Source organism: Camellia sinensis, chromosome 1 (assembly GCF_055761805.1).
Source record: "Camellia sinensis isolate YWXY chromosome 1, ASM5576180v1, whole genome shotgun sequence".
NCBI classification, from domain to species: Eukaryota; Viridiplantae; Streptophyta; class Magnoliopsida; order Ericales; family Theaceae; genus Camellia; species Camellia sinensis.
The window spans coordinates 29,040,119-29,060,596 of NC_138961.1; the positions used below are offsets into that span (position 1 = coordinate 29,040,119).

General features: G+C 33.6%; 1 protein-coding gene across 2 annotated transcripts; it reads left to right on the forward strand.

Moving 5' to 3' along the window:
* Positions 1-10,504: 10,504 nt before the first annotated feature.
* LOC114310736 (DNA replication licensing factor MCM2-like) lies at positions 10,505-19,476 on the forward strand. 2 transcript variants are annotated; one of them, XM_082875237.1, is made up of 11 exons: positions 10,505-10,645; positions 15,015-15,187; positions 15,293-15,468; positions 15,554-15,670; positions 16,100-16,185; positions 16,266-16,418; positions 16,503-16,628; positions 16,730-16,912; positions 17,652-17,751; positions 17,843-17,992; positions 19,231-19,476. In XM_082875237.1, exons 4-8 carry the CDS (start codon positions 15,565-15,567, stop codon positions 16,895-16,897), a joined length of 639 nt encoding a protein of 212 aa, XP_082731363.1. In that variant the 5' UTR covers positions 10,505-10,645; positions 15,015-15,187; positions 15,293-15,468; positions 15,554-15,564; the 3' UTR covers positions 16,898-16,912; positions 17,652-17,751; positions 17,843-17,992; positions 19,231-19,476. The 2 variants fall into 2 exon arrangements, with proteins under 2 accessions (XP_082731363.1, XP_082731369.1); XM_082875243.1 differs by having other exon boundaries at positions 17,863-17,992.
* The last annotated feature ends 1,002 nt before the right edge of the window (positions 19,477-20,478 follow it).

Below are 20,478 nucleotides of genomic sequence, written 5' to 3' on the forward strand. Positions count from 1 at the left end.
GTATTTTCTTCTATTTTCATTTTTAAATTTATTAATTTTGGTTCTAAACTTCTAATGGTTTGGTTTATCAACGTTTTGATTCAGATCTAAGAAGACACAGCCCGCACATACACTCTGCGTTTCTACACATTCCTTTCTAAAGCCTTAACTCAATAGCAGTGAAGAATCACCTTGGTTTAAAGTTTGCACAAGTTTAGTTAGAATAGATTGGATGGAGCTTTTAGTTCAACTTCTAGGCCAGACGTTCTCATCTTTCTATGGCAAGTGTATGTATTTTTATTTTCTTACAAGCAAGAAACAATTTAAAAAGAATCATATGTAATTATTAATTGGAGTCTTTAGTGCAAAGCTGATGGCTATTGCGATCGCATTCTTAAAAGGTATTATCTAGGAAAGTCAATTACAATTAGAAAAAATCAAATTTCATAACATCCTTGAAGTTTTGCAAAATATGCACCATAGATTTTTATTTTATTTTACTTATATACTTTTGTTCTATTTGTTTTGTAGGGACCCTAAAGTTTCAGTAGTGATCCTAAAGTTTCAGTAGTGATTTGGTCCAATATTTACAAATATGACATGTATCCATCTATAATGCTCACAATTGTTGCTAAATGTGGAAAGTAGCGAGCTACAAGTAGCGCGCAACATGGTAACATCGTAATTAGTGATAAAAGATTACGGATATTTTTGAATGGATGTAAATTTCAAATCAAGCAATTTGAGATTATTTGAACCATAGGTATAGGCTATCGTGTGAAGCACAGCACCTTGCAACATGTATAAACTATATCAACAATGATATATCCATAAAAAACTAGAGCTCTAATTGAGCTTTAGTAAGGTGGGGGAAAAAAATGAAAAAACAAAGCCAAAACATCATATAAGATGGGCCCACACACACATTATAGCTATTAGAGCTCACAAATTAGAACTCCAAAACATTTTTGATAATATATATTTTAAATTGGGCACTTAGGTGACATGTTTATTTTTTTAAAATTTTGGATCAATAATCTTTTGTGGTTAAAAAAGGACGTCTATTTGTTCCAAATGACACATATTTTTCCATCCATCCAAATGTTACCTATTTGAAGAGGTATCAAACCCAACTCAAACCAATAAACTCATTTAATTATATCCATTTAAAACTCATATTAATCTGCTCAAATCAATGAAAGGGTTTAAATGGCTTGTTCATTGTCAATCCAATTAAAATTGGGTTTATATAGGTTGGACATGAATACTCATTTGAGCCCGTCTAAATGGACAATACTTCTACCATCAATTCTAAAAATTTTAAATAATTATTTTTAAAAAAATAACAAACTAAAAAATATTTTTTTAGGAAAAAATAAAAAATAATTTTTTTACAAAAATTAAAAATTAAAAAAAGAAAAGTAAAGATGAAGTAAATGGATTAGTTGAATTTACTTGTTCAACCTATATTCAATTCAACGTAACCCATTTAAGCACATTTATTTAATGGGCAAATTTGGATTAGATTGTTTTAAATGTATAATCCTTTTTGACCCATCCATACCAGTCCATTTGCCACCTCTACCTATTTATATATGTGTCACATGTCTATTCACCTGTCTATCTAGTATCACATATTTGTCCACCATAATAGCTAGGGCCAGCTCTGAACATTCAGGGGCCTAAAGCGAACACTCAACATGGGCCCTTACATTTCTTTATGTCACTCAAAAAAAGAAAAAATAAATAAATAAAAATCAACTTAAAAATTATTACAAAAATCTTAACAGATAAAATTTAGAATTATTGATTATATCTAACCAGTTACACAAGAAAAAAAAAATACTATACAAAAATCTATAACAATATCAAAGAATAAATAAATAAATAAATTATATCACTATATATATCACTTAAGCATTATTGTTCTTATATTTTTAGCTACAAAATTGAATCAAGAGCTCGTAATTGTAATTCAATTAATTCTTTTACACTTTCTTAGAAGTCTGATTAAATGAACAATGCATTTTATATTCAACAAACATCAATTAATTCAACGGCAGTGGGGGATGACCCCCAGCACCCCCACCTCCAGTTGGGGGGCTATGAGACCAAGGCCTAAAAAATAAATAAATAAATAAATTTGGGCCAATCAAAAAACAGTGGAGGTGGTGGGGGTCTTAGTCTTTTTCCTTAATTCAGTTATGGAGATTTCAGTTTTTAAGTAAAGCCAACAAACAATTGAATTAAAACTTAAAATGATACAAAATCTAAAGGCATCTAGAGAGATTGATTTAAAAAAGTTCAATCTCATAATGATGAATAAAGTTAGAGAGAAATTTGGTACAGTGATTTGGACCCTTCATTGATAAAATTGTGTTGCTAATTTAGTTAGGTTTTGGTAAGTTGAAATCAAAGTAATTGGAATCCTCCACTTATAAAAATAATTTGTTTTTTAGTTTGGTGTTGAGGATCGGAGTTAGGTGAGTTTTGATGTTAAAAATTTGGAGGCCTTTATTTAATTGAGATCTAAAATATTATAAGAATTTTTCTTAAATTGAGGCCCTAATTTTTAGCTCAAATCTAAGATCAAAAGTGATAACTTTGCTGGCTTGCTCCAGAACCGGCTTTGATAGTAGCACTAGCCACCACTACCCACTGTTGCCACCAATCACAGCTAGCGACTTTTCCAACCAGCTTTTCAATAACGTTTTTTACATATCTTTATTATGAAAAAAATATTAATTCTTGAATCTAATGTCATTTCTCCCATAAATATGGCATTCTTGTTGGAAAAATGGTTTATATAGGCTTATTTTAGGCCGACTTTGAGCCCAAAATTGAGTGGGCCCCAAACGTCTTTTGGGGCGGGTCCGAAGAGGTGAAGTGTTCCTTGCCGCGTGGCAAGTCACACGGTGAAGACGGTTCGTCAAAACCATTTATGAGTGAATGGGAACATGACGTCATTTTTGGGTTTGTGGAATGGACATTTAAAGTTTTTAATGTGGGTTTCCTTGTGTAGCTTGTCCCACATTGAAACTTTAAGAGAGTTTTGTTGAGTATATAAGCTCTAGCCTACAACACTTAGGTTGGGCCCCAAGGGGCACCCAAAGTTTATCGAAAGGAGGAGTTATGGACAAAGTGAACCTTAGCCCAAACCACCACACACGCGCCGCCGCTGCCGAGCCGTGCCAGGCGTAGGTGTGGGTTGCTGGTCGGGTCGGTTCTTGTATTAATTTTTTGGGCAAAATTCATTTGAATTTTTTCAAAAAATATTGCGAAAATTTAATTCAAATTTGAATTCCAAATTTTGTCCAACATTTAGGTCTCCTTCTATCCGAAATTCCTCTCAGATTCAAACTGAAAAACTGCCCAGCAGGTTCAGTTTTAACTGCCCAGCAGTTACAGATCTGTTACTTCCGAACAGATTCAAAACCTGGCAGCATATCTGTTTGTTTTCAAACTAGCACCTGTTGAATTCAAATCACACATGTTCATTTGAATTTTATACCTGTTCGGACAGCACTTGCGCTGCCTATAAATACCAACATTCCAGCAGTGTTTTTGGATCCAAAAAAATCAGTCTACAATTTATGCCTTTGTTGTCCAGATTTTATTTAGTGCATTATTCTTTATTCTAGTTTTAGGATAAATTAAAGAGAGTATAGAACATAAGGTTCTAGTTCGCCGGCTAAATTTGTTTGAGGTGCTTCTACAAATTTGTGAAGATCATTGTATCTTGGGAGATAGACGCCACTCAACCGTAAGCACCGTAGTGGGGCGAATCTGTCTTAAGGACAGAGCGCCACACACTCGACTTGGTCATTTAATTTTTATTTGGTTCGACAAAATAAATTCTGTAAGTTTTTATTTTATTTTGTTTGATTTTGTTTCTATTTATTTTATTTACACAGAAGATTGTTCAAACAATCTTAAGACATATTAGAATTATTCTGTTTACAGAATTTTTCGTTTGATTTCCTTTCTCTTTCTTCTTTTTAGAAAAAATTATTTTCTGTGGATTTACAAAATAATATTCTGGTTGGAAAAACAAATAGTGATTATATGCTATTTGACAGATAGTAGTAATATACTGTCTATTTTCTTTGACAACTAGTAGTAATATACTGGTGTCATTAACAATTCAGAATATATTTTTGTGGAATTTTTTCGGAAATTAATTTTGGTTTTTAGAAATTATTTTCTGAGTTTTCATTAATTAAAATTCTGTTTCAGTATTTTAATTATTGAAGTGTTACAGAAATTTAATTTTCTATGTGGAATTAATTTGGTTAAATAAAATTTTATTTTATTTCCAAATTAATTGAAAAATAAAAGTTACATTTTGTTTCTTTTATTTTTACAGAATTTAATTCTATGAATTTGGATTAATTTTCTGTGTAGTATAAATTCTAATTAATGGCTACTGAAACAAATGCTCAAACAAGTACTACTGTGGTGGCTGCAATGACGCCAACCCTCTCTCCTGTTATGACAGTCCCGGTAAATCACGGTGAAAAGCCAGAGAAGTTCTCAGGAATTGATTTTAAAAGATGGCAACAGAAAATGTTGTTCTATCTTACAACTCTAAACCTAGCTCATTTCCTCTGTGAGGATGCTCCTATTTTAAAAGAAGATGAAACCGACTGGCAAGTGGTTGCTGCGGTCGATGCCTGGAAACATGCTGATTTCCTTTGCCGGAACTACATCTTGAACGGACTAGACAACACATTATACAATGTCTACAGCCCTATCAAGACAGCAAAGGAACTTTGGGAGTCTTTGGAGAAAAAATACAAAACAGAAAATGCCGGCTCAAAGAAATTTGTGGTTGGCAAATTCCTAGACTTTGTAATGGTTGATTCTAAAATTGTGATCAGCCAAATTCAAGATCTCCAACTCATTCTGCATGACATTCACGCAGAAGGCATGTCTCTCAGTGAATCCTTCCAAGTTGCAGCCTTAATTGAGAAATTACCACAAAGCTGGAAGGAATTCAAGAACCACCTCAAACACAAGCGCAAAGAAATGTCTATGGAAGAATTAATTGTTCGTTTGAGAATCGAGGAGGACAACCGCAATTCTGAAAAGCGGGCTGGTAAACATCCTATGGAGTCTAAGGCAAATGTGGTGGAACATGCTTCAAAAACCAAAAAACGAAAGTTTTTTGGAGAAAGTTCATCACAAGGCTCTAAAAGGGGAAAAAATAAAAAGTACAATTTTAATGGCAAATGTTACATCTGTGTCAAAGAGGGACATCAGGCCAAAGATTGCCGTAGCAAAGGCAAAAGCAAGAGAAGAACAGGCAAGAAGCCTGTTAAAGCCCATGAGACCGAAGTGGACGATATTTCCAATGGTGTAGATGATATCAATCTTTCTGCAGTTGTTTCCGAGGCAAATCTTGTCAGAAATCCGAAAGAATGGTGGGTGGACACTGGTGCTACTCGTCATATCTGTGCCGACAAAAAGATGTTCACATCTTATTCTACAATGGACAAAGGTGAACAACTTTTTATGGGCAACTCCTCAACTTCCAAAGTTGAAGGACAAGGAAAGATTGTACTTAAGATGACATTTGAAAAGGAACTCACTCTCAACAATGTGCTGCATGGATCGGACATTCGCAAGAATCTTGCTTCCGGATCTTTGTTGAGTAAGAATGGGTTTAGGCTAGTATTGAAGAGTGATAAATTTGTACTTACTAAGAATAGGATGTATATAGGAAAAAGTTACATGTCTGATGGCCTTTTCAAGTTAAATGTAATAACCGTTGTACTCTCAGTTATTAATAAAAATACATCTTCTTCTTACTTGCTTGAGTCTTCAAATTTATGGCATGGTAGATTAATTATGGATCTTTGCGTAGATTAATTAATATGAAATGTTTACCTAAATTTGACATTGATTCAAATTATAAATGTGAAATTTGCATTGAGGCAAAATTATCCAAAACTTCTTTTCATTCAATTGAAAGAAGTACGGAACCACTCGAATTAATTCATAATGACATATGTGATTTTAAATCAATTCAAACAAAAGGTAGGAAAAAATATTTTATCACTTTTATAGATAACTATATTAGATATAATTATGTTTATTTAATTCGAACAAAGGATGAAGCTTTGGAAACTTTCATTCAATATAAGAATGAAGTTGAAAATCAACTTGGTAAGAAAATCAAGAAACTTAGAAGTGATAGAGGTGGTGAATATGAATCACCTTTTGGCGAATTTTGTAAAGAACATGGAATAGTTCATCAAACCACCGCTCCTTACTCACCTCAGCAAAATGGAATTGCTGAAAGGAAAAATAGGACTTTAAAAGAAATGATGAATGCCATGTTAATAAGTTCTGGATTACCTCAGAATTTGTGGGGGAAGCAATACTTTCTGCAAATTATATTTTAAACAAAGTACCCCGAAAGAAAGTAAACCAAACACCTTATGAATTGTGGTATGGAAGAGTACCATCCTACAAATACTTAAAAATGTGGGGGTGTTTGGCTAAAGTGGCTATATCTAGTCCTAAAAAGACTAAGATAGGTCCTAAGACCATTGATTGCATTTTCATTGGTTATGTTAAGAATAGTAGTGCGTATCGATTTTTGATTCATAAATCAGAACATACCGAAATGCATGTAAATACTATTATTGAGTCTCGGAATGCAACATTCTTTGAACATGTATTTCCAAATAAGACTGGACAAGAGACTAGTAACTATAAAAGATCTCATGATGCCATTACTAGTCAGGATCAAGAACATGATCAAGAATAAGGGCAAGAGTTAGACCAAAATGAGGAAGAGGAACCTAGGCGTAATAAACGTTCTAGAACCTCAAAATCTTTTGGTCCAGATTTTCTAACATTTTTGTTAGAAAATAAACCTTTAACTTTTAAAGAGGCTATGTCCAGTCCTAAAGCTCCTTTATGGAAGGAAGCTATCAATAGTGAAGTTGAATCCATCTTGCAAAATCACACTTGGGAATTGGTAGATTTGCCACCAGGTTGTAAACCTCTTGGGTACAAGTGGATTTTCAAAAGAAAATTGAAAGCGGATGGATCAATAGACAAATACAAGGCAAGACTTGTGGTCAAAGGTTTTAGACAAAAAGAAGGTCTTGATTACTTTGACACATACTCACCGATTACTAGAATAACATCCATTAGAATGTTAATTGCCATTGCATCTTTATACAATTTAAAAATTCATCAAATGGATATAAAAACCGCTTTCTTAACTGGTGAGTTAAATGAAGAAATTTACATGGAACAACCAGAAGGTTTTTCTGTTCCAGGAAAAGAAAAGAAAGTGTGTAAATTAGTTAAATCATTATATGGTTTAAAACAAGCGCCAAAGTAGTGGCATGAGAAATTTGACAAGGCAATGATGTCAAATGGTTTTAAAATTAATGAGTGTGACAAATATGTTTATATTAAAAACACAGACAAAGGTTATGTCATTGTTTGTCTTTATGTGGATGATATGCTCATCATAGGTAGTGATAATAAAATGATTAAAACTACCAAGAAAATGTTGAATAAACATTTTGACATGAAGGACATGGGTATTGCTGATGTAATTCTTGGTATGAAAATTACCGAAACATCAGAAGGATATGCTTCGTCACAATCTCATTACATTGAGAAAATACTTGACAAATTTAGCAAAGATGATCATCATCTTGCTAGAACACCTGTAGATGTTAATTTGTATCTTTCTAAAAATGTACAAGAAAGTATTTCTCAATTAGAGTATGCCCAAATTATTGGAAGCTTAATGTACTTGATGAACTGCACTCGCTCGGATATAGCTTATGCAGTAAGTAAATTAAGTAGATATATGAGTAATCCGAGAGTAAAACACTGGAAAGCAATTATAAGGGTTCTAAGATATCTCCGATTCACTCGTAACATTGGGCAGAATTATACAAGTTATCCAGCAATACTTGAAGGATACTATGATGCAAATTGGATATCGAATACTAGAGACTCAAAATCCACTAGTGGGTATGTCTTTACTCTTGGTGGGGCGGCTGTATCTTGGAAATCTTCCAAACAGACTTGTATTGCTAGGTCTACTATGGAATCAGAATTCATAGCTTTAGACAAAGCTGGGGAAGAAGCAGAATGGCTTCACCACTTCCTTGAAGATATTCTAATGTGGCCAAAACCGGTGCCTGCTACATGCATACATTGTAATAGTCAATCAGCAATTGGTAGAGCCCAGAGTTATATGTATGACGGTAAGTCACGACACATTCGTCGACATAACACCGTAAGGCAATTACTTTCTAATGGAATTATTTCCATTGAATATGTGAAGTCTAAAGACAACATAGCTGATCCACTAACCAAAGTGTTAGCAAGAGAGTTAGTTGAGAATTCATCAAGGGGAATGAGACTTAAGCCTATTAAATAAGAGTTACCAAAACGGCAACCCAACCTAGTTGATTGGAGATCCTAAGATCTAGGTTCAAAGGGACAACCGAGTTGTGTATGACTCAGAAGGATCACTGGAGAGTTAAACTCCTACCCATTTTTATGATGAAATAGTAATGTTTGCAGCGTTTTAGGTTAAGTAATACTTTTAATGATTCGTATATCTAGGTAAACCTAGTGGAGTATGGCAGGATACTCTTCATAAAAATCACCTATGTGAGTGTGAACTGGGCCGGTTCTATGAGATTTGTGAAGGGCTACAATTCTCTAGAGCACTCATGAAAGACCAGGCTGTTTAGGGTCAAAATGAACACAATAGTGAGAACTAAACTGTGTCTAGGGATATGTTGTGTGAGTTCTATTGTCGTGGTTTACACAAACGGCTGAACAGTTCAAGACATCATATTTACTGGTTAGCTAGTAAATCCGATAGTGTCTCACAAGGGAATGTTCAAAGCCAAAAGCTACCTATCCTTTGCAAAATATTTTCAATTTCTGTACTCTCTGTAATTAGATCATGTTGTTGCATTTTCTCTCCTTCAAATTCCATTCATGTGGGGGATTGTTGGAAAAATGGTTTATATAGACTTATTTTGGGCCGACTTTGAGCCCAAAATTGAGAGGGCCCCAAACGTCTTTTGGGATGGGTCCGAAGAGGTGAAGTGTTCCTTGCCGCGTGGCAAGTTACACGGTGAAGACGGTTCGTCAAAACCATTTATGAGTGAATGAGAACATGACGCCGTTTTCAGGTTCGTGGAATGGATATTTAAAGTTTTTAATGTTGGTTTCCTTGTGTAGCTTGTCCCACATTGAAACTTTAAGAGAGTTTTGTTGAGTATATAAACTCTAGCCTACAACACTTGGGTTGGACCCCAAGGGGCACCCCAAGTTTGTAGAAGGGAGGAGTTATGGACAAAGTGAACCTTAGCCCAAACCACCACACACGCGCGCATGCCACCGCCGTCCATCCGGCCGAGCCAAGCCGTGCCGGGTGTGGATTGTGGGTCGGATCGGTTCTTTTATTAATTTTTTAGACAAAATTCATTTGAATTTTTTCAAAAAATATTGCGGGAATTTAATTTAAATTTGAATTTCAATTTTTATCCAACATTTAAGTCTCCTTCTGTCCGAAATTTCTCTCAAATTCAAACTGAAAAACTGCCCAACAGGTTCGGTTTTAACTGCCCAGCAGTTTCAGATCTGTTACTTCCGAACAGATTCAAAACCTGGCAACATATTTGTTTGTTTTCAAAACAGCACCTGTTGAGTTCAAAATACAAAAAATTAGAAAAATTTGAATTCCAATTCTTGTTTGGGAAAAATTTGCTAAGAATAAAAAAATACAAAAAATTAGAAAATAATTTTTAAAAGAATAAAACAGAACCAACCCATTTTTTTGTAATTTCCCAAAAAAAAGAAAAGAACTGCGCCAAAATAACAGGGAGAAACTTTCATGGAAGAAAAATGCTTTGGAATTTTAATTTTTGATCTCTAAAAATAGTTCTAATGAGTTGACAGTGAACTCTACCATAATAATGTGATGTTTTGATATTAATTTATTTTTATTTTAATTTTTTTGTTTATTATTATGTCATTACACTACAACAAAAGTAACCTATGGTGACGAAAACTAGTGAAGAAAATAAATTTTGTCACTAAATAAGATTGATTTGTGAGGAATTTATAAATTTTGTCACAAATAATAAAAAAATAAAAGTAATAGGTGACAAAATTTATTTTTATCAATAAATACTTACTTTTAGGTGAGGAAAAAGCAAGTTTTGTCACTAAAAATTTTCCCACTAATTTTTTTAGGTGGCGCCAAAATTGTGGAACTTTTGGTGAGAAAAAAATTTGTCACTAATTATAAAATTATTTATGAGGAATATATTTTCGTCACCAATAATTTTTAATATTTTTAAGATCTTTTGGTGAGAAAATAACCTTGTCACTAATTTTGATTGGAAAATTTTCATGTATTGAGTGGCAACGAAAAAAAATATAGGGTATTAATTTTTTTTTTTACCCTTTTTTTGTTTATCATCTCTCTCTCAGAGTACGGTTTTAATTTTTGGTTTGCCTCTTTTCTGTTAATCATCTCTCTCTCTCTCTCTATCAAACCAGACGCACGTAATACCTCTCCATTGCTCTTTGCCCTCGTTACTCCACCTTCAACGCCGACACCCTTCTTGTATAAACAGGGCTCCACTCTCTGCATCAAACCCAGGTACTTTTATCTCTATTTGTTTTCTTGTATTGTATCGATTTAATTGAGTCACAATTAGGGCACTCAGACAGTCACAACCTCACCACAATCATCAACCAACACAACCGAACAGTCCTTAAAAGGACACTAAAATTTCTGAGAAGCAAGAATGATCGATTCACACAGCACATTTTTGAATCTGGAGTCACTGCTGTGATCTCTCACTGCTGTGCCTCTGCTGTGCTTTGAAACGATCCCATTTCGTATTTTTTTTTTTTGGGAGGGAGGGGGGGAGTATGCTAGGTTACTCTCCTGTGCATCCGTCTTCCAATAACATTTCTATCTTCATCACTCACACGCGCCATCAAGCCACAATATTGTCCATTGCCACCATCAAAGATCAATATCATCCTAAATTATACACTCAGAGAAGCAAATTAATACGTGAAGAAATACAGGATATAACAAGTATTCATACATAATACACAGACTTAGAGATAAGAGATTTATAGAAATAAAATTAAATATATTCCATAGATGGATGTACCCCCATCTATCTCTACTCAAAGCTTCATGTTGTCAATCACAGATCAGAAACCCAGAGGAAACAGAAGGTTTGTGTTAGGATCACAATCACTGTGAACTATTAACCTTGGTCAAAATATTGTGCACGTCAGTACATATAGCGCGCACATACACATATAACAGTAGGTCTTACAATTGTAGGAGCATCTTAAGCAGTTGTGACAAGTTACACTGTAACTCATGCAATATTTTTATAATGCACCTCATATTATCCCCAAAAATTTGCACATACAACAGCTTGTAATTGTAGCACTGACTATAACAATAAAAAAAATGAATGAGTTTACTTTCCCTAATTTTCAAATGATGCACAAAAGCATGTGTACAGACAGAAAAAGCTGTACGACAAAGTCAACAATTAGACATTATACCTACAAAACAAGGCAGCATGGCAAACTTAACAATGACAAGGACTAACTTCTTGGATGAAATCAATGTAATGAAGGGCGCCTTTCTTAAATTGAGTCCCACCACCAGGGAAAGTAAGGTAATCTCCAGTAACCTTAACCCAATTTTGATGCCCCTTAATTTCTGCAAGCTTTGTGTGTGGAACATTGTAGTACCATATCTGTAGAATGCACCGGAAGATCCCATTTAACCCAAACTAAAACTTCAATTGCAATAATTTTTCTGTATAATGAGCATAAATAATATCTACCTGTTCCCAGCTTTTAGGCCACTTAATTGGTCGTTTGTATCCTTCTGGTAGAGCAACAAGGCAAGTTGGAGCTTCATCTGGGCAATGCCTCTCTCGATGTTCATAGTGCATTGTACTTGGAAGTTTTCTGATAGCTTGTATATTGTCCAGGTAGGGAATTTAGTCTGGTCCAGCAGCGATATTACAAATTTTCCACTTACACTCATTTTGATCTTTTGACAAGACATTTTTTTGCAATTCCTTCTCATTCTCAGACTCTGCCACTTAAGTTGACCAAGGCCCATTTTGGATGTTAGTCTCATTCAAAATCTCAGACTGGTCTTGTGCCTGATCTTCCATCTTGTTTTCACCAGTCCTTACGTCTGAATCCTTATCTTGATTCTCTTCAATCTTCTCCTCAGTCTGAACATCAACTTTATCTTCATGCTTTGTTTCCTCTACATTTTTCTCATTATCTGGTTTCTTACCCTTCTCCAAATTCAGTTGATTTTCACTTGGGCTTTCCTCTGATTCTGAAGGCTCACTGGCATTCGTTTCACCACCTTCTGTTCTAGTCTCACCACGTTCTGGATTGGAGTCTCCATCTGCTAAATTTGAGCGGTCACCACCTGAGTTTGATTTCCCATCTGAATTGGATTCCGATTCTTCCTTTTTTACTTCTCCATCACTTTTGGTGCTTTCCTTTACAAATTTTTCTTCCTGTGCTTCCTCAACAGTAGTTGCCAAACTTTTTTCAAGTAAATTTTGACTGTCCTCAACACCTAAATTGCCCTTATCCCGATTATTGATGAACAAATTAAACTCAATAACAGCTTGAGTGATCATAGTTTTGTTCTATGAGGAGTTTTTTTTCATGTTTTTTTAGAAGTTGAAATATTACAATCCTTGGTTAAGGAAGAAGATACCCTTCAAAAGCACTCTCACAACTAAAATGAATGATAGGAACTTGATGATTTGGGCTCCAATATTTTTTTTTTACAGATTACAACTCTACTTTCTTTGTTGTATTTGGACTCTTTTCATATGAATGTCTATGTCACCAAAAACACGATAAAATAGAGCATTAAACCAACACTAATTGCAAACAAAAATTTGACACCTAAACTAACTAATAGTCACTTAGGCTAACTAACCTAATTTGCTACCTCATCATCTTCATTTACCATTCCATTTGTTTATTAGCTTTGTTTTGGCTTGTATTATGAAAGCATCAAAATTTTCTTTGATTTTAAACAGAAAACTTCCTTTGAGTTTTGAGTCAACAATCTTTCTTTGGTTCATGGCTCATGATGTGCTACCAATGCTAATCTCAATTGCCCACGATTGTTGCCATTTGATTTACTCAACAAACTGAGAGGCTCGATGTAGGAGTCGGTGGTGGTGGTGGTTTTGTCCTTCAATATAGACTTGAGAAATACAACTCGAAGAAAGGAATAAAAGCCATGAATCTAGTTAAAACAAAGAGTTTAATTTGAGCTGAAATCGACCACTATTGCTTGTAAAATATAGATTTTCTGTTGGATCTTATTTATTTATTTATTTATTTATTTATTGTGTGTGTGTGTGAATGGGGACTGGTGATGTTTTAGAGATTTTGTCTAATTTATTTATTGGATGGTAGTATTATCAAATGGGAGAATCAGTTTTGAGCTTGTGTTAATGGCGAGGGGTGGTGTCTGAATTGATAGGCAGGTGTTGGATGGAATGGAAGGAAGAGAAAAAAGCCTAGGAATTCAAGCAATAATCTATTTTTGTTGGTAGTTAATTGTTAGCCATTAATGTTCTACTCAGGGATTAGATTTATAAATAGGGATTCAATCCTGGTGATTTGTGCTTCATTTCCCCATATTGAACAAATATTTGGGGAAAAAAAATTTTGGAATAAAAAAATTTGCTATTTTATTTGAACAGAAATTTCGTAAATATATTTGGGTTTACTTTATTTGAGTAAAGAAAGTGAAAGACATTGATCTTGTGAGTACAATGAAACGAAAATGAAAGAAAATGATGAAGATTTGAGGAAGAGAATCGAGAGAGAGAGTTGAATTTTGTTTTGGTTTCATTATGTTCTTTGAAGAAGAAGACAGATTTTATCATGTGTGGGTGCTGGAACTTTCACTTGTCACTACTGTGGTAAAAGTGTGGCCTTACTTATGTCTATATCTATCACAAGCAAGTTTGAATCTTTCTTGCTCTCTGGATATCTATCTGTTTAGGTGCTTTATGATTGTTAGTTTTTGTTGTTGCTGGATATCAATTATGAAGATTAACAACTCTGTTAGATATGTGCTCTGTTGATGTTATTATCTTTAGTGTCTGTTATGTGATTTGGGGGAATGGTTTGTTAGTGTATTGGTTGGTGTGTTGTGCTTTTTTTTTTTTTTTTCCCCCTCCTAAATTTCTCTTGTAAATCTTTTTATTGTGAATATATATATGGTGATGAAAATTAGTGAAGAAAACAAATTTCATCACTAAATAAGAATAATCCATGAGGAATTATAAATTTTGTCACGTATAATAAAGAAATAAAAATAATAGGTGACGAAAATTATTTTCGTCAATAGATTCAGATTTTTTCATAGATGCAGATTTTTAATTATAATGTGTTCCATTTAAGAGTAGAACACATCCCATAGATGCAGATTTTTAATTAATCTTCATTTTGCATTTTTCTTGTAATGCTTTTGTTACTCAAATTTGACTAAAAATGCCTTCATTTGATATGTAGAGTAATATTGATTGTTTCTCCAATTTCTTTGGAACTGTGATTTTTTTCTTCTTGATTTGGTCCCTTACTCTGTCTATTAGTTTCAAGAGGTCACTGGAATTTACACAAACAATTTTGACTTGTCATTAAACAGAAAGAATGGATTTTCGGTACTTTCCACAGTAGTCGAGGCAAACTACGTCACGAAGAAGCAAGACCTATTTTCAGCTTACAAGCTTACAGAGGAGGACAAAGAAGAAATTGAGAAGTTAGCCTAGGATCCAAATATTGAAAAAAATGTATCTTAGTGAATATCTTCTGAGACCATGTCATTGTTGTATTGCAATGATATTTATTTTGAGTAATTTTTTCTAAATTATTAGATCTATAAAACTTCAGATATAATTTTTTAGTAAATAGTTTTTGTAACTATATCTCAGATTATCAAGTCAATTGCTCCATCAATCTATGGCCACGACGACATAAAAATTGCAATAGCTCTTGCAATGTTTGGAGGTCAAGAGAAAAATGTTGAAAGGAAACATTAGTTGCGAGGGGACATAAATGTGCTCCTGCTAGGTGACCCAGGGACAACAAAATCTCAGTTTCTCAAGTAAGAGATACCCCAGTTCATATCTGAAGTGTCTTAATTCTTTAATGGTGTTCACTTCTCAGGCTTTCATTTGTTTGATATTTTCTTCTAATGTATGTTGAAAAGACTAGCCATAGGGTTGTTTATACAACTGGGAAAGGAGTTTCTGCTGTAGGGCTGACAGCGACAGTACCCAAGGACCTAGTCACACGAGAGTGGACACTTGAAAGAGGGGCCCTTGTATTTGCCGATAAAGGGATATGCCTTATTGATGTGTTTGACAAGATGAATGAACTGGACAGGTAAGTAAATGCATATGCTAGTGCCTATGTATTTAGTCTTCTAAAACATTTTTAGTTGATTTTGGAAATGTTAACTTTTGATCAGGGTAAGTATCCATGAAGCAATGGAGCAGCAGAGTATTAGCCTATCAAAGGCTGGGATTGTCACTTTTCTCCAAGCTCGGTGCTCTGTTATTACTGCTGCAAATCCTGTTGGTGGAAGGTATGAAAAATACGCAAGATAATAAATTTAATTTGATGAGGCAAGAGTTATTATAAGGTTGGCAATATCCTTTGTGGCTTAGTATTTAGGCTTGTTTAATGAAGATCATGCTAGGAAATGCTAACCCATTGCATGGAGAGAGAGGGAGAGAGAGGGAGGGGGAGAGAGAGAGATTAGATGGCAGCTATATCTCTACCCAATTTCATTCCTGCCATTCATAAATTGATCCCATTTCTCTGTACTTTATGAAAGATTTGCTTGATTAGACATAGGATCCTGTTCTGCCAACCTTGCAATGTTGCCACTTGCTATATTTTCTGCCTTCAGTTTTGTTGTCTTTTCTTTTTTCTTTTTTAAATGCTTACTCGTGGATCTAATGGAAATTCTTTTCTTTTTTCTTTTTTCTCTTTTTTTTTTTTTTTCCTCCAGATATGATTCCTCAAAAGACTTTCTCACAGAATGTTGAATTGACAGATCCAATCATTTCACGTTTTGATATCCTTTGTGTTGTTAAGGTTATTTTTCTCATCCAATAAATTTATTCTACAACTCCATGAGACACGTCTAATAGGGAAGGAAATATTGTTTGTTCCAGGATGTGGTGGACCTAGTCAAGGATGAGATGCTTGCAAAGTTTGTAGTTGATAGTCATTTCAAGCCTCAACCTGAAGGTGTTAACATACATGAGAAGTCCATAAGCAATTCACAGGATGAAATTGAAACATCTTCCATGCCAACTGATCCTGAGGTCCATACTAGAGCTATCTTATCTGGTATTGTTCCTTTGAAAATGCTTGAATTTCAATGTCTTGATTTATGTTTATCTCCTCAGATACTCCCTCAAGATTTGCTAAAGAAGTACTTAACTTTTTCCAAGTTAAATGTATTCCCAAGTTTGCATGATGCTGACCTTAACAAGCTCACACAAGTTTATGTCGAACTACGGAGAGAATCTTCGGTTAGATTCTCCTTCTTCTTCTTCCTCCTAATGGTTCAATCCATTGGTGATTTCATACATTTCATCTCATGATGTATGCCTTGATTTTTATTCATTTGTAGCATGGACAAGGAGCTCCCATTGCAGTGAGGCACATCGAATCAATGATTGGGATGTCTGAAGCACATGCCAGAATACACCTCAGACAGCATTTTACTCCAGTAGATGTGGACATGGCAATTCGTGTCCTGCTTGATTCGTTCATTTCAACACAGAAATTTGGTGTTTAGAAAGTTTTGCAAAAGGTTCTAGTAGATCTATCACTTGAATATTTTTCCTCATAAACCATGTTGCGTCTCTTGTGCATATTTACCAAACTAATTCATTGTGAACAGTGTAGTTTTCTAACATGTGATGCTTATTTGCTGCATTTATTTTGTTCTCTGATTTTGTATAGTAGATTCTAAGAAACAATATTGTTCCCAATGTAAAACAATCCTTATGCAGGGGTCAATACTGTTACTAAGACTGTTACCAATGGATGCTGTTAAATCCATTACTGTTATAAAGAAACAGTCATCGTGCAGGGGCCACATTAATCTTGTATATTTTGCCAAAGCTTCGAGTTCCTCAGTGGTCACACTCGTGTTAAATCCCACTTTGAGGGTTTGCGCTATAGGGCTTTTTCTTCATAAAAAATTGTAAAATTTTTGTACTTTGTTTGTAGTCTACTCACATGACATTTGTGCCAAGAGATTCAGGTACAAATTAGACACTCTACTTGACTTCCAACATAAATTTAGAGGCAATTGTTATCTTAGGTTACTTGAAGAATTTGAATAGTTTGTTCAACTACTAACTATTTGGTGGTAAAAGATTTATTTTCTTGATTCTTCAGAGTTGTGATGGTTGAATTAAATCTGAAGGTTATCCAAACCTTGGAAATTCTCCTATAGTTAATTTTGGAGAGGATGCATTGACATAAATTTTGGATTATTTTTATTTTGATTATTTTTAATTATTATTATTATTTTTTTTCCTTAGAGGGCTTGTGAAGGATGCACTGCACTTTGAAGAAATTGTGTCTGGCTCTGCTTCAAATCTAACTCATACTGATGTGAAAGTGGAGAAGCTACAGAGCAAGGTACTATAAATTTGCATTCAACTTGTTTACTTTTTGGATAATTATACTTTTTGATTAATGCAAGTTATTAAAGATAAAAAATTGTGCCAAGGGTGCATCACTCATTTATAGGAAAGATGAATGAGTCGCTTGAGGAGCATTTGGAGATGACATCAAGGATCATGGAGTTTCTTAAGAAGCAAAGTTTCAAAGGACAGTTTAGAGGAGGTGGTATCCTATGAACTCGTAGATTGTCATTTTGGTAAGTTTCACATGTTTTATGTTTTTATTTTTTTCATGTTTGTTAGCATATACTAGTTAAAGCACATCAGTTTCACCAATTATTAACTAAGATATAACAAATTTCAAAATGTATTTAATGAAAATAGATTCATTAGGGTATCCAGTTCTCCCGGTCTTTACCTAGGACAGTATGTGAATAGTGTTGCAAAAAAATCAATAATGTACACACTAAACACCTAAGCGCCACAAAAAGAGACTTTAGACAACAAGAATATTTACTTTTCCTATACTTATAGGTAGAAATGTGGGGCATAACAGATCATGAGCTGTGAGGAGAACACTGAGATAACAAGTCAGTTGTCTCAATAGACAATAATAGTACAACTCAATGCAATGAAACGTTGTCCTAATTATTTGTGGCACTAAGATGAATCCCATAACACAGCAAGTCCATTCTGTTTAGGACATAGTTTAAAGTAATACATATTATTTCATGCCTTTTCCCATTATCTAAACCTACATCTATTAGGTCCTCTTATCCTTGGAAAACATAAGAACATGCCATTAGTCGCAAGTGTTGCAATTATAAGTCATCTTTGCACTTTGGTCATAGAAAATATCAAATTTGACTATTAATCAATTACTCCGCACATAGCATTGGAACTTCCCCACTTTCTTTAAATTTCAAAGTCATAAAAGCCATATTTTATTTCAAAGGAGCATTCAAGGAATAAAAGTACACATTTCTACACCAATACCCACTCCAATCTCCTGGGGGGAAAAAATGGAGATTAAATTAGGTAAAGAAAAAGAGAGTGTCAATCAATTTTTTGGATAAAACCAGGACAACCAATACAGGCTTAGCAACAATACGCATCTTCTTATCTTCCTAGTAAAACAGAGTGTAAGCGAGGTAAGACACAGTAGTTTCACTAATCATTAACTAAGATTTAACAAGTTTCAAAATGTATTTAATAAAAATAGATTCATTAGTTACTTCTTACTTAGCATGACCCTTGTTAAAATGCACACTAACCAAAGTAGAGACAAAACTATGTGTTTACTTTTTTGTGTATTTTTTCTAGGCAGTGTTGCTCTAAGTTAGTGATGTGATTAATAGGAGCTTGTTGTGTACAAAGAACTTCTGGTTGTTAAGCTAGACTCATTGTGTATACAATTTATATTGACATGAATAGAGAGGTCTATACAATGTAATTGATAATATGTTAATGTTTTTCTTGTTTATTTTCTTTGCAGATTGGTTTTTGATGACGTTTTGAAGCGTACTTACAAATCAAGATCAAGTGTTGAATTTTTTTTTTTCCTAAACTGATACTTGTAGTTACAAATCAAGATCGAGTGTTATTTATTTATTTTTTTTGTGAACTCCACGTTTGTTCATTTTGGGATTTGCTTTGATAGTTTTTTTGTTATACTTAATGGATTATTATTAAAATTGTTTGATGGATATATTTTGATTTATAAAATAAATTTTTTAGTGAATTTTTTTTGTGGAGTGGTGTATAATAACTATTAGATTTCTTAATACAATTAAAAGGCTATTGGAATATGAGCAGGGGTATTTGTGAAATAATAATTAAAATTAAAATATAAAATATAGAACAAGTTTAGTGACGAATTTGTTTTGTCATTTGTATTTGTTATTATGACAAAGTGATTATTCATCGCCAATAAACATTTTTTTTGACAAAATTTATTGCAGCTTATATATGAAAGTTTTCATTGATTTTGCTGTTTGGTGACTAATAATTTCGTCACCCATGTATGACTTTTGGAGACGAAAAATTTCGTCAACTTTACGTCTTACTATGACGAAATTATTTCTTCATCAATGATCAACATGTGTGACAAATTTATTCGTCATCTAAAGTTATAAATATGGTACTGAATAACTTTTTGGTGACGAAAATGAGGATTTTTGGTGACAAAATATTGTTTTATTGGTGACAAAAAATTTCGTCACTGAAGTAATTTCATTGGTGGTGAAATTGTTTTTCGTCACGGTAGTTTTTAGTGACAAACATTGGCGAGGAAAATATTTTCTCACAAATATCTATAGTGACGAAATTAGTTATTTAGAGACAAAAAAATTTCGTCATTCAAGACCCAATTTGTTGTAGTGTTAGTGTTTCATTAAAACACTAAAATTAATGGTCTATCATTACTGTTCATGAATAACGTTGCAATCAAGTCGTGCCCGCGTCAACGCAATAATTAGGGACGTGGTTTTTAACTGCTCAGTCGCAAAGTTTAGGAAAAATTATAATATAATGGAATAGGGAAAAAAAACATTATAAAAAATAGTGTAAATTACACTTTGTCTCCTTAAAATTTTATCTATTTTTTATTTTGGTTTTGTAAGTTTGATTTTTCTCACTTTGATAATACAAGTATTTAAGTCAATATATTTTTATTTTTTTTTCATCTTTAGTAAACATTTTTAATTTTTTAGTTAAATTTGTTTTTATTTTTTTAATTGCATCC